The following is a 14,991-nucleotide window of genomic DNA, read 5'->3' on the forward strand; positions in this document are numbered from 1 at the left end:
AAGATGTAATGAACATTCACCCATCTTCCAGAAATTATTGCCCCTTAGCTAAATGGTATCACCAGATAAAGAGTAACATAGCAAAACTCTGATAATCTGCTATCCAACTAACTGAAACTCCTGTTGGTTCAGCATCTGGCTCACCGGTGCTGATTCCAGTCTCCCTTTCACCCACCAAGACCCCGGTTCCCATATTTCCTGTAAGTGCACCGGGGTCCCAGTTCTCTGGCTCCCTTTAAACTTTGTTTTCAAGAGACACAGCAGAAAAATAAATTTTCCGGTGAACCAATATGTAGAGGGAGCTTGAGAAATAAGGCTGTGTAGCTTCTAACAAAACTGAATTGCTCTGACAGTAGCTGGTGTTTGCTAATTCATGGATATTGGTTTTGATTTGTCATTAATAAAAGCATTGCAGTGTCTGCATTTAGTAATCAACCATAGAACCACAGAAAAATCATAGAAAAATACAGCACAATACAGGCCTTTTGGCCCACCATGTTGTGCTGCCCTTCAAACCACACCTAAGACTATCTAACCCTTTCCTCCCACATATCCCCCTAACTTGAATTCCTCCATATGCTTATCTAACAATCTCTTGAACTTGTCCAATGTATCAGCCTCCACCACCACCCCAGGCAGTGCATTCCATGCACCTGGGTGAAAAACCTCCCTCTGACATCTCCCTTGAACTTCCCACCCAATACCTTAAAGCCATGTCCTCTTGTTTTGAGCATTGGCGCCCTGGGAAAGAGGCGCTGGCTGTCCACTCTATTTATTCAAGATGCTCCTTGGGCTGCTTAGCAAATGTGGTCCCCCTTTTTCAAGAAGAGCAGCAGGGAAAACCCTGGCAATTACAGACTTGTGTGAGCCTAACATCAGTAGTAAGAAAGTTATTGGAAAAAGTTCAGAGGGACAATATTAATGATCATTTGGAAAGGCAGGGACTAATCAGACAAAGGCAGCTTGGCTTTGTTAAGAGTAGATCTTTTCTGACCAATCTGATTGAATTATTTGAGAAGGTAACAATATGTATTGATTAGGGCAGTGCAGTAGATGTGGTTTACATGGGACTTCAATAAGGCCTTTAACAAGGTCTCACATGGGAGTCGGGTCCAAAATGGTAGGGCCCATGGGATCCAGGGCCAGTTGGCAAATTGGATCTAAAATAACTTGACAACAGGAGGTAGAAGGAGATGGTGGAGGATTGTTTATGTGATTGGACGCCTGTGACTAGTTGTGTACCTTAGGGGTCAGTGTTGTTTGTAATACAGATTGCATGATTTGGAGGCATGATCAGTTCACAGATGACATGAAGATTGGTGCAATTGTTGACAGGTTGAAAGGTAAGTCTTTGGCTACAGGATGATATTGTTGTGTTGGTGAAATGGGCAGAGAAATGGCAGATGGAAGTTAATCTAAATAAATGTGAGGTGATGCATTTTGGAATACTAATGAGGTGAGGACAAACACCATGAAGGGTAAGGTCTAGGGAGTACTGAGGAGCAGAGGGACTTTGGTGTGCATATCTAAAGATATCTACTTCTACCATCTCCCCTGGCAGTGCATTCCAGGCCCCTGACAGGTGAAGGAGACCATTGAGTCTTTGTCAGTTCTGAAGACAATCCCATCAATCTCATTTTCCCACTTATTTCCCTATAACCTATTCTCTGTCACATCCCATCACTGCCCCCCTCCCCCCACTCTCCTATAACCCACCTACATGTGGGGCAGGTTACGTGTCTTTGGATGTGGTAGGAAATGAGAACATCCACGGGATACCCACACAGTCATAGGTCTAACGAGGAAACTCCACACAGTCTGCATTGGAGGTCAGAATAGAATCAGATTGCTGGATCAGTGAGACAGCTGCACTACCTGCAGCACCAATGAACTGACCTGTAGCTTTATGATTGTGAGTCATATGTAGTTGGACTGTAAATGTTCATCTGAACAGCTGTGGAGCCAGACAGCTAACTGCTCAGATGATGCCATTTCAATAAGGAAGTACAGCTTTTATGAATGTCGTTGTGTCTGTGTGTATAAGTTACCATCACATGAATCATTACTTGCAACATTTGGATATATGCTGCTCAATATTAGGAAATAATCTCAAGTGCCTCATTATTGCAAATACATTGGGAAGTTATATCTAGTTTAAGGAGCTATTTCACCTCAAAAGGGATCAATGTACCTTTCCAAGGTCATTGCAGAGAAATTAGAACTGAATTCTATTAGGAGACATCTTGGGGATATCGACATTTAATCTGTACAAATTCAGAAAGAGACGCCAAAGAACATGCTGTTTTTTGGTGTGAGACTGACTCCAGTACTCAGGTGTATTTTATGAGTAAACAAGCTATGGATGGTTTCAGAACTGTGGATATTCTATGGCACACCTGGCAATAACATAATGCATTTACCATTGTATTTAGTTATGTTAGTTAACCTTAATAACTCTTCTGGTTACAAAGCAATTTCCAAACAAAATCCACAAAGGGAGTTTTGTTTGCCTGACCTAGAGAAACCATCCCATAGGGACCAAGTCTAATTATACCATCTACCCATGCCTGAAGACCTTAATCAGAGCCAAAGCTAAGGTACCTCCAATATGGTTCTATCTTAAAGGTAGAACATAAACGTAAGTTGTCTTAGCAGTATAGTGATATTAGTGTAGAAGTCTTGGTGTAAATAGAGTAACTGATGGTTTTAACCAGCTAAAGACAATGTGGTGTAACAATAATGCAGCACCCTAGCTAGTTAGTTCTGCTTGTCTGGGCTAGATATTGCTTACAGGGTGATCTGACATGAGTTGCAATCATACAATTCCAGGAACAGATCTTTTCCAAATGTAACAATAAAAGCCAAGATGGCAGATCAGTCATTAATAGTGTTTTGGACAAGTGCTGAATAAATTTATTGGTGCATTTAAATATCAAAGCAACCACAGATGATTGACTGACTCTGAATATCTATTGCTAGCTTAGAATCATCAGAGGTCAAAGAGACTGTTGCTTTGACACTCTGCAGTTTGATAATCCTGTGTTAGTCATTAAGCATGGAGAACTGCTTGTTTCATCCCTCACTGGGTAAACATTGGTGCCAGAATTTTCAACAGGCAGTGAAAATGAAGAGCACCATTCAATAAATCGTGTGAGTACATAGCAAGGGCACATATTTTCTTTCAAATTCATCCCGGGGGAAGAAATAAATGCACTGTAAAGTATAGAACACTATAAAATGCCCTATTCCACTTCTGAAATTAAATTCCACTGAAATCAATGGAACTCAATTTCAAAGGCCATTTAGAACATAAAATTATTCCCTTATAGAGGGATAGTGCTCTGAACTTGGATGAATTTCTAGGCAATTATATTGGTAGTTACACTATGCTGATTTCACCAGTTGGAAGTTGACAGCTAACCCTGAACAAGAAATTGGTGTAAGGAAGAGGAGGACCAAATGAACAAAGAAGATATCTTGAAAACAGGGAGCTAACCGTGGTAACCCCCGAAAATAGCCTTGCAATGTGTGATTAGCCTCCCTCCATTGCTTTTGAGACAGGCAGCATGCCAATTTCATGCTACAACTCAATTGTATGAAAATTGCATCAATTCACCTCTAACTATGCTGACTATTGACAGCGTGTCTCACAAGGTAAGCCAAAATCCTAACTAAGCATGAAAAACCAGTTTTATGATGTTTTTCCTTATTTAAATTGGATTAGGACATAAATTAAAATATCGGCCTGGACTGGCACTGAAGGAATTTTGAATTGACACATCTTGGTTCTTGCTCAACTTCTGATCCTTGTGATAGAAACTTGCCTTCAGTCACATAAGCTAAGCACAAAAAAGAGGTGGTGGCTATATTTTGTAAATCGTCTCCAAAATTTGGTTCCATAATTTCAATGGAAGTGAATTTCAAAAGCAGATTCAATGTGAAGCCACTGCTACGCTATTACATTGTCAGAAAGTACTCATGTAATGTCTAAATAAATTCATAACAAATAATTGCCAATTCTGGAAGTCTGAAATCAAACAGAAAATGCTGCAAATACTCAGCAGTCGAGCAGCAGCTATGGAGAGAGAAATGGAGTTAATGCTTCAGTCAAGCCAGCCCATCTGTCCCTCATTTGTAGGTATCATCATCAATGCCATCAAATGGAACTTACCTGGAATCTGATCATTGATGCTCAGTTTGCCTCTATAAGATCACTTCACCCCAGACCTCATTGCAAGTCTGGTGCAAGCATACTAAATTACTCAGTGGTGGCATGGTGGTGCAGCAGTTAGTGCTGCTGCCTCACAGCTCCAGGGAGCTGGATTTGATTCTAACCTCAAGTACTCCTTGTACTGAGTCTGTATGGTTCCCTGTGACTGCATGACTTTCCTCTGAATGCTCCATTTTCCTCCCAGATCCCAAAGATGTGTATAATAGTTGGCTTCTGTAAATTACCCCTTAGATAGGGATCAAAAAGAGGAAGTAGATCATGAGACTGAGAATAAGTTGCAGAACTATAGGGGAATTAGATGAGAGGATGGCTCTGCAGGGTGCTGGCATAGATTAGATGGTCCAAATGACTTCTTCATGTGTCATAATAAGTATAATATTTAAAAGTAACAATTGCAAGGGTGTAGTGACAGGGATTGTTATTGATATCAAGGCAGCATTTGACTGAATGTGCAACAAGGCCCTCCAGCAAAATTGAAGTTAATGTAAATCAGAGGAAAACTGTGTTGACTGGAGTCATTCCTAGCACAATGGAATACAAACACAAATGGAATACAAATACAAACACTACAGATGGATGAAAGTTAAAATAAAAAGAGAAAATGCTGGAAGTACTCAGCGAGTCTGGCATCATCTGCGGAGAGAGAAATAGAGTCAGTAAAAATAGGAGTGGGAAGTAGAATTAAAGCAATAGGTAACTGGAAACATACAGTGATCCTTGCTGACTGAACAGAACTGTACACCCAATTTGTGTTTGTTCCACCAAAGTAGAGGAGATTGTATTATGAGCACCAAATGTAATATGCTAAAATAGCACAAGTAAATCACTGCTTCACTTAGAAGGAATGCAGACTCCCTGGATGACAGGAAGGATAGAGATAAAGGGGCAGGTGTTGAATCTCAAGGGACTGCAGACACTGGATATTTGAGTAACAAACAATCTGCTGGAAGAACTCAGCGACTCCATCTATCCATGCCTCCATCTATCATCCATCTGCATCTGTCTCCCAACTCCACCCCTCCCTTTCTCTACCTAGTTCGACCATCCTTTACACCTCCTCAGTACACCAATCACCTTGGGCTCCTGTTTCACCATCCCCCCCCCCCCCCCACCTCTTGTTTTACTGGCCATCTCCCCTTTCCACTCTCAGTCCTGATGCAAGTTTTCAACCCAAAACATTGACAATTCCTTTCCCTCCACAGATGCTGCTCAACCCACTGAGTTCCTCCAGCAGACTGTTTGTTAAACTCTTATAGTTGAATGAGGAAGTGGCATAAGAGGGGAATAGAGGAAATGGCGCAGGTGGAACGGTGAATCAGAGAGTCACGGAAGGAACAGCTCCTTGGAATGCAGGAACAGCAGGGGAATGTGTTTCATGGTCCCATCAGACTGATGGTATCAGAAATTATGGAGGATGGTCTGTTGAATATGGCAGTGGAAAGTGAAGATGAATAGAATTCTACCTTGGCTTTGGATGGGAGGAGGTGAGTGAGAACAAAAGTATGGGAAATGGAACTGTCACAGTGGAAAACTCTGCTAACTATGGTGGAACCATGGTTGATGGAAATATATGTGCATATATATGGACATATAGACAGTTTTGAAACACTGGTGTGGGAGGTGGTGTCATCTGAACAGATACAACAAAGGCAGATGCATTGGGAGAATGAAATGGAGTCTTCACAGGAAGCAAGGCGGGAGTGTGTGTAGTCGAGATAGCTATGGGAGTCCATGAGATTGTAATGGATATTCGTTACTAACCTACCTCCTGAGCTGGAGGTACAGAGGTAGTCGAAAGAGGGAAAGGGGAAGGTGAAAGTGAGTGCAGGGTACAAATGGCTGAAAAGATGATTTACATTATGTATGAGAGCAGTATACAGAACTAGTAGAAATGATGTAGACTTAAGGTTATTAACAGGAAATTTTAACTCTGTTTCTCTCTCTGATGTGTTGCATGACCTGCTGAGTGTGTGTTTTTATCCTAGCAACAAGGGAGCTGATTGTGCTTAATAGTGATTAATTATCTCAGCCACAGGCCATTGCTACAGGAGTTTCCCAGACCAATATGCTCAGCTTAACATGCTTCAGTTGCTTTATTATTGATCTCTCCACCATCGTAAACTCAGAAGTGGGGGTGTCCACTGATGTTTTCAGAGGCCGGGTGTTTCACCTCCTGATTTGCCAAAGAATTTCTACCACCCATAGGGCCCATTGCAGGAGGATTGTGGAACACTTACCGGTTGTTTGGGTGAAAGCAACTTGAACAATGATCAAGAAGCAAGACAAATGAGTCTGCTTGATTGAAAAATGTCCCATCCACCACATTAAACATTCAATCCCTCCACTCCTGGTGCACTGTAGCTGCAATTTGTGCAATGTACTGTGCTGCTGTTGCAAACAGTTAATTTTCATGGCATTTATATCCTGGGTATATATGCCTATAACAATAAACAATAAGACCATAAGATATAGGAGCAGAATTAGGCCATTCAGCCCATTGGGTCTACTCCACCATTCATTCATGGCTGATTTTTTTTTCTTCTCAACCCCTTTCTCCCTCTTTCTCCCCGTAACCCTTAACCCTCTTACCAATCAAGAACCTATGGATCTTTGCCTTAAATACACCAAATAAACTTGAAACTTGAAACACCCACAAGAGGGTAATTCACCATGGGTCCTTCATCACACAATCCCCACCCAGAAGGATATGGACAGGAGATATATGGACAGGAGATGCACAGGAAAGTCACCACCTGCAGTTTATTCTTCTGAGCCATGCACCATTTTGATATGAAAATATATCACCATTCTTTGAACATAATTTTGCCAAAATCCTGGAACCACTAGACTCTGAAAATTTGTAAGCCAGGGACAGGTATGTTCCCGTCCTGGTCTACACACAAAATGTGGTTTCCTTTCACATCACAATGCAGGTAATTTCACTGGGAATGAGGGTTGTTCCTTACCAATTTAGAAATACATTGACAACTTGGATGTGGATGTAGGAGAATATAGAATAGTAAGTTTGCAGATGATATGAAAATTGGTGGTATTGTAGATAGTGAGAAAGTTGTTTAAGGCGACGCCATGATAGAGATCAGCTGAAAAGTTAGGCAGAATGATGGCAAATGGAATTTAATCCCGACAAATGTGAGATGATGCATTTTGGAAAAGTAGTAGGATGTGCACAGTAAATGGTAGGGCCATAGGGAGTGTTGACGAACAGGGGAACCTCAGAGTTCAAGTCCATTGATCTCTGAAAGTGGCAGTGCAGGTGGATAAAGTGGTGAGGAAAGCTTACTGAATGCTTGCCTGCATTGGCTGTGGTGTAGAACCTAAGAGCTGGGACATCATGTTATAGCTTTATAAAACATTGTTCAGGCCAAAACAATCTGCTGGAGGAACTCAGCAGGTCGAGCAGCATCTGTGGGAGGAAAGGAATTGTCGGTGTTTCGGGCTTGAAACCCTGCATCTAGACAAGGATTTGAATTGCATGGAAGGCTATGAACCTAACACTGATAAATGGGATTAGTTTAGGGGGTACAACGAATGACATGGACATGGTGGGTCAAAGGGCCTATTTCTCTGCTGTACTACTTTCTGACTCTAGGGCCAGAACAATAGCTGATGCATAGATTGCGGAGGATTGAACATTAATCAGTGAGGCTTGGTACAAAAGAAAGACATTTTACATAATCTAGAATTCAACAGCAAAGCCACACTTACATGTTAGTGTTAGCTGTGGAGGTAAGCCAATCAGCAGCGAGGCCAACCATATCTAATCCTGTTGAGAGTTGGTTGAAATATCTAGGATGACCTGTGAGCAAACAACAACTGAATGTTAATTTCAGTTTCTGGCTGTATTCTTAAAGTGTGCTGAATTAAAATAAAACTGTTACAGAAGGGTATCTTACCCCGAGAGTCAATTTAAAATCCACTCTATAATACCTTAGCTTTTCAACTTGCACCATTTATATTGCACTGTACATTCCATGGCACTAGATTAACAACCAATGTTTACAATCTTGCATGTGCACTGTCATTTGAAGGTCATGATTTGTGGCTGTTTTATTTCTGTTGAGTCCAGCCTGGAGCAATGTTGGAAAGTACATGCAGTTTAAGGTTTACTGCTGGCCCACAATAGCTGTTGGAGAAGTATTGAGATTAAGCATGGTGTCAGGATGTGAGGATAACACATTGTGATTTTGACATTATTTAATGCATAACATGATTGCCATATAAAATTCCACCATAAAGTTTGGTATATGATAACTTCTCTCCATTATAAAACTGATTAAAGTAGAGATTTATCTATAATATATTAGAGCTCCAGGTGCAATGGAATCTACACTTTACAGGCTATAACACCGAAACAAATTTACCTGTCCAGGACTGAGCAAGTATGCTTTTGAGGAAAGATTATACAGACCAGCAATACACAAACTAGTGACAACTATTGACTCCCAAGAATCAGCAGAACACCCCACAATGTGATGGCAGAACTTCACCATTTAATTTGTATCACTCCCAATAAGTTCAGGCTGTCATTGGCAGCAGTGCTGGAACAGAAAGGACTTCAAAATACGTATACTCTTGTTAAGCATTTTTTTTGTTTCTCAGCTTAAAATGCCCTTTATAATCTGTAACCAAGATTGGTTTTATTAAATAGCTGCCCCAAGACGTTTCTGACATAAATGCACAACTCTCTGAACGACATTCAAATTACATTTGTTGTTTCAAATATTATGGATAAGGCTGCCAACAGGTGCTATAGTGCTTGGATTCCTGACAGCAACTAGTCTTTTAGTAGGATGGAATGGAAACTCTTCAAGCATGCTTCACATACGTTTGTCCTTGTGTAATAGCAACCAAGAGGTTATTTATGATTATTAGACTGAGACTTGCATGTGAAAACTGGAGATGGGCCAGTGTGGATGTTATAAGCTCATTGTGTACTAACATGATAAGATTGTTAAATTCTACTTGAAAAAGCAACAAAAAGGAAAATATGACACATAAAAAATACTGTTTTGATTTTGTAATGAAGTGAAGAGCTCTGCCTTGAGAGTGGTTGAACATTTCTCCTACAGAACAATGATGTGAGGATCTTGTATAAGAAGAAAAGATGGAGGAATTTGTTTGTTTGACTCTTTTCCTCATAGAAAGTTTAGGGCTTGAAAAGGATAAATTGAAGATGCTTGAGTTCTTAATTGAATTTATTTCATCGTCATACGCTTTGCAAGGTTTAAGACCATCTATTACATATTTTAGATCCACAGAAGATTTGTTGAGAAAGTGTATAAAATTATGAGAGGCATAGATAGGATAAATGGTCAGTCTTTTCCCCAGAGTGGATATGTCAAATACTAGAAGGCATAGATTTAAGGTGAGAGGGGGAAAGTTTCAAGGAGATTTTTGAAGCAAGTTTTTTTACAAAGGGAATGGTAGGTGCTTGGAATGTGCTGCCGGGAGAGGTGGTGAAAGCAGGTACAATAGGAACATTTAAGAGGCATTTAGAGAGGCACATGAACAAGTAGTGGATGGAGGGACCCAGACCATGCACAGGCAGATGAGATTGGTTTAAATTAACATCATGGTCAGCACAGATGTCATGGGCCAAAGGGTCTGTTCCTATGTTCCTATGTTCTATATAAAACTAAAACGAAAACTTAATATTAAATGGAATAACTGTCAACGCTGGCTTTTGGAGTCCAGCTCTCAAGGTGTCGTAGGGCACATCCGTGGAAGAGAAACACTGCCATATTTTCCAATATCTCATGGCACTTACTGCATATTTCTGATATCCTTGTTAAAGTTTGATATTTTTAAGCACAATGCGTAATGCTGTGATTGACGTGGCGCCATCAATGGAACAGTCTTCTGGCAGAGGATCTTGTAAAATGTGACCAGTAATATTTTAAAAAAAGATTGAACTGTGACAATGAGATTAGAAAGTTGGAATAAATTAAAATAGATCTCAATTTATTGGAATATAATGAAAGAATTTATTATACCATTCAGTGTTTGAGGATTGTGTGAAGAAGTCCATTATGTTACAGAACTATTGTAAGTATGTTTGATGCTTATAACTTATCAGCTTTTAGTAACTTTGGTGATGAAATTAATTAACATTCATGGTGTACGTTTAGCCTTTTAGTTCCTTTTAATCTGAATGCGTGATAAATAATTGCTATAGTAAAATGACTTAGAAAGCTGAACTTAGGCCATCCAATGTGTGAAAGAGCAGTGATATAATTGACATGAGTTATTGTTCTGATTGTAGCAATACTAGGATTCTGCTTTTAAAAATTCCATTTGCTGTCTGGTGTGCCAATGAGAATCTGTCAAGTCAGCCAATCCTAGAAGTTTAAGGAAACATTATTAGGAGAGAATGGAAACATGCATTGGAAACATGGTTCTGCCAGATTTACTGATGCAATGTTAAGCCCCAGTGCTACAGTACTTGGTCAATTCTACAATTAAATCACACATGCAACACTCAGTTTGAAATCAATATCCACAAGCTAAAGTTCATTTCCCTCTTTAATTATTAAATAATTTTTGCTCATTGATGAATATAGAACCAAGTAAGCAAGTGAGAACACATTTCTAAAGCAGAGGAATAAATGGGAGTAATGCATATGTTCGTTGCAGGGTATATCATTCAATCCCTCAAGGCCATTCCACCATTCAATCAGAAACCCACAAAGAAAATCACAAATGTAAATCTTTTGATTCATCATTCTTTGGTTCCATGGAATTAAGAAGCATCTGCTATATACCTCCCAAGAGTGATACACGTTGATAGAAAAAATTGTTGTCCTCCAGAGAGGAAATCTAGAACAAAGTTCTACAATCACAATTTGAGCTGGAAAAAACAATGGCCAAATCACCACAGATACATCTATAACTGACCAGCTGAAGACCATGACTGGGAGGGATATGTGTAGCTAAACTAATCCCATCTACCTGCACATGGTTTAGAAATAGGTAGTTTGACTTCCACTTTGTTAAGAAAGAAAATAGCTTAACATCATTATCCTACCTCCAAAATGGGAGAAGAATGATTAAAAATTTAGTGAGCAAAAGGCAACACCATATAAAAAATGGGCATAACTTTAAACCCATCATGTTTATTATTATATATCCTTTCCTGTGGGAAACTTCCACTTGACTGGTTTCCACTATGCAGGGAGATTAGATTGTCAGTTACTCAGTAATTAGTTAACAGGAGCCATGCATCTCTGAACCAGGGCTATCTCGTTGTTTCTGAAGGGGATAATAAATTACCTAGAAGAGAATAGGTTGAGAGCATGTCCTCCTTTGTGTTTCTCCATTATTCTGCTGTTCACCTTCCCTGAAAAACTTTGACCATTTCCACAGCACACAGAGAATACCCGATTGTCGCCCACTAATGGCAGATTGGAGTATGATATCTTTCAAGGCAGCACTACCCTGCTTGCAGAGTGAATGTTCTTGATAAATAATCTGTCACTGGAGTAGATAATATCATTTTCATACAACTCTGAATTCAGATCATGAATTTAGACAATGAGCAATGCCCCAATCCAAACATTTGCGCGACGAGGTGAAATATTTCTCCACTGTAAAGTAACTGTTTGTGGTTAGGCTTAAAAGAAACAGTTGTGAAATGGTTGTGATGTTTATTTCAAGTGCTTTATCTGCTAATTGAACTGTACATGCAAGGTCTAGATAAAAAGTCCACTTTAAAAGTTACAGTGCATTCTGGCACACCACACCCAAAGAAGAGTTCATGTCTTTTCATACCTGTTTTTACAGCATATTTTAGAGTTGTCCTGCAGGTCAACAAAATGTCTTCTAAAGTGTTTGGCTTTTCATCCAGCATCCAGTTAAATCCCTCGAGGAGATCATCAGGATAGTGGAAATCTATTACTTTTGTAGATCTATCAAATGTTTTCAAAATATACTCAAGTAGAATGTCCAAAACTTGTTCCAAGAAAGTGAAAGTGACTCCTTCCCCATTGCATGCTGGCAGAAGGTCTGCAGAGATAGAATACGAAGAAAAACAATTAGTTAATTTTGCTTTTCATTCCACTTTTATGTCACTTTAATAAGATGCGTGCAGGTCAGTTCCCATGATAGGAACAAATATTTTCCAGTCACCTCTACAACTGACATCAATGACATCCCATTATCTGCTAGCAGGAGATGATAGCCACATAGAGTGAGTTTAATTATGTCAATTGGTTTCCTCAACTGGGAAGGAATGCTTCTGGCTCAGATCTGACAAAGGACTCAGAGATGCTGAATGAGTCACAGCTCTCATATTTCACCTCACAATTATCCCATCAGGAATCAGATGTCCATTTAGTTGAAGAACGGTATTAGCCAATAATTTATTCAACATCAACAGAATAAAGCTCCTGCTTCCAAAAACCCATTTATCTAGTATTATAAATCACATCAAAATGAAGATATAAATCATCTAGTAAAATGACTTTTGCTGATATTAACAGATAAATGCATAAATATTGACTATTGTGAATTACCCATTTGTCTATTTATCTTAAATTCCCCAGTGCATTAGCTGGCAGAGAAGGAAATGTCATATAAATATACCTAGCATGTTGCCAAATCATTGTGCAGCGGATCTGAGAGTGCAGCCGTCTCAGAGTCGAGGCTTCGATGAATAAAGTAAGTGTAAGTGTACATTGTATTACTAACTTTATCATAAGCTCATAGTTAAAGCTAGTACTTTTTATGGTTAGATTCTTTCAGGCTGAGCAGGTAAACAAGGTACCTTAAATGGGGACCTCATGTTTTTTTCAATTGAAGTCAATTACATTCAACTGTCTGGACTGGAGTCTTTTGGGCGGATAAAAAGCAAGGCAAAGAAACCACAATGTGGGTTTACACAATGGATTCTAAGGGTTGTGGTATCAGAGAACACAGAAACTGGCCATTCGGCCCAACTTGACCATGCCAATCAAGGTGCCTACCTTAGTCCCATTTGCCTGTGTTTGGCCTATATCTCTCCAAACCTTTCCTATCCATGTACCTGTCTAAATGTCTTTTAAACATTGTAATTGCACTTGTCTCTACCACTTCCTCTGGCAGCTCGTTCCATATACCCACCACCCTCTGTGTGAAAAACCTACCCCTCAGGTCACCTTTAAATCTTTCTCTTTGCACCTTAATCTTATGCCCTCTAGTTTTAGACTCCCCTACCCTGGGAAAAAGACTGTGACCAGCCTACTTATCCATGCCCCTCATGATATTATGTACCTCTATAAGGTAAGCCTTTTCACTTCAGGGAAAACAGTCCCACCCTATCCAGCCTATCCTTATAACTCAAGCTGTCCCGGCAGCATCCTTGTGAATCTTTTCTGCATCTTTTCTAGTTGAACGATATCCTTCCTTAAGCTAGGTGGCCAGAACTCCACACAATAATCCAAGTGTGGTCTCACCAACCAATGCCCTGAGTAATGAAGGCAAATGTGCCAAACACCTTCTTCACCACCCTGTCTGGCTGCGTTGACACTTTCAGGGATCTATGTATTTGTACCCTAGGTCTCTCTGTTCTACAAGACTCTCCAGGCCCCTGCTATTTACTGTGTATGTCCTGCCCTGGTTTAGCCTCCCAAGATGAAACACGTTGCACTTGTCTAAATTAAATACCATTCATTGGCCAACTACCTCAATTATTCTTGATCCTGTTGTAATCTTTGATAACCTTCTTCACTGTCCACTATACCACCAATTTGGTGTCATCTGCAAACTTACTAACCATGTCAACAACATTCTCATCCAAATCATTAATATCTATGACAAGCAACAGAGGACCCAGCACCGATCCCTACAACAAACCACTGGTCACAGGCCTCCAATCCGAGAAACAGCCCTCTGCTACCACCCTCTGCCTTCTACCCCCAAGTCAATTGTGTGTCTCACTCTGAATCCCATGTAATCTAACGTTCCAGACCAGCCTAATCTGTGATAGGGTGTGATAGTGGGGAGTGATGTGATAGTGATGGTGATGATTGGTGAGGAGTAACAGGTGGATGTTCCTACCTTTGTTTGCTTACTTTAATTGTATTCAGTTCTGGTTGCCTCATTATAGAAAGGATGTGGAAGCTTTAGAGAGGGTGCAGAGGAGATTTACCAGGATGTTGCCTGGATTGGAGAGCATGTCTTATGAGAATAGGTTGAGTGAGCTAGGGCTTTTCTCTTTGGAGAGGAGGAGGATGAGAGGTGACTTGATAGAGGTGTACAAGATGATAAGAGGCATAGATTGAGTGGACAGTCAGAGACTTTTTCCCAGTGTGACAATGGCTAACGCAAGGGGACATAATTTTAGGGTGTTTGGAGAAAGGTATAAAGGGAATGTCATGGGTAAGTTTTTTACACAGAGAGTGGTGGGTGCGTGGAACGCACTGCCGGCAGAGGTTGTGGGGGCAGACACATTAGGGACATTTAAGAGACTCTTAGATAGACACATGAATTATAGAAAAATAGGGGGCTATGTGGGAGGGAAGGGTTTGATAGATCTTCGAGCAGGATAAGATATCGGCACAACATTGTGGGCCGAAGAGCCTGTACTGTGCTGTAGTGTTCTATGTTCTATGTTTCATTCTCTAAGCTTTTGTAAAGGGAGGGGCTTGAAGTGAAATAAGCCCCTGGTCTAATTAGCTACCCCCTTAATTTAAAGTACTAAGGTAATTCAAGTGTCATCCATGACAGGAGAACTTGGCATGGTGATATGTTTCTCCTGTGCTATG

At 40.2% G+C, this 14,991-nt stretch overlaps 1 protein-coding gene across 1 annotated transcript in view; it reads right to left on the minus strand.

The window, feature by feature from the left end:
• gad2 (glutamate decarboxylase 2) overlaps nt 1-14,991 on the minus strand; it is a 98,538-nt gene that overhangs the window by 48,169 nt on the left and 35,378 nt on the right. The window contains exons 4-5 of the mRNA XM_052016176.1: nt 12,020-12,253; nt 7,958-8,048 (exon numbers count right to left, since the gene is read on the minus strand). Of these exons, the coding sequence (XP_051872136.1) occupies nt 7,958-8,048; nt 12,020-12,253 (325 nt within the window). The remainder of the gene's footprint in view (nt 1-7,957; nt 8,049-12,019; nt 12,254-14,991) is intronic.

Source organism: Pristis pectinata, chromosome 5, assembly GCF_009764475.1.
Source record: "Pristis pectinata isolate sPriPec2 chromosome 5, sPriPec2.1.pri, whole genome shotgun sequence".
NCBI classification, from domain to species: domain Eukaryota; kingdom Metazoa; phylum Chordata; class Chondrichthyes; order Rhinopristiformes; family Pristidae; genus Pristis; species Pristis pectinata.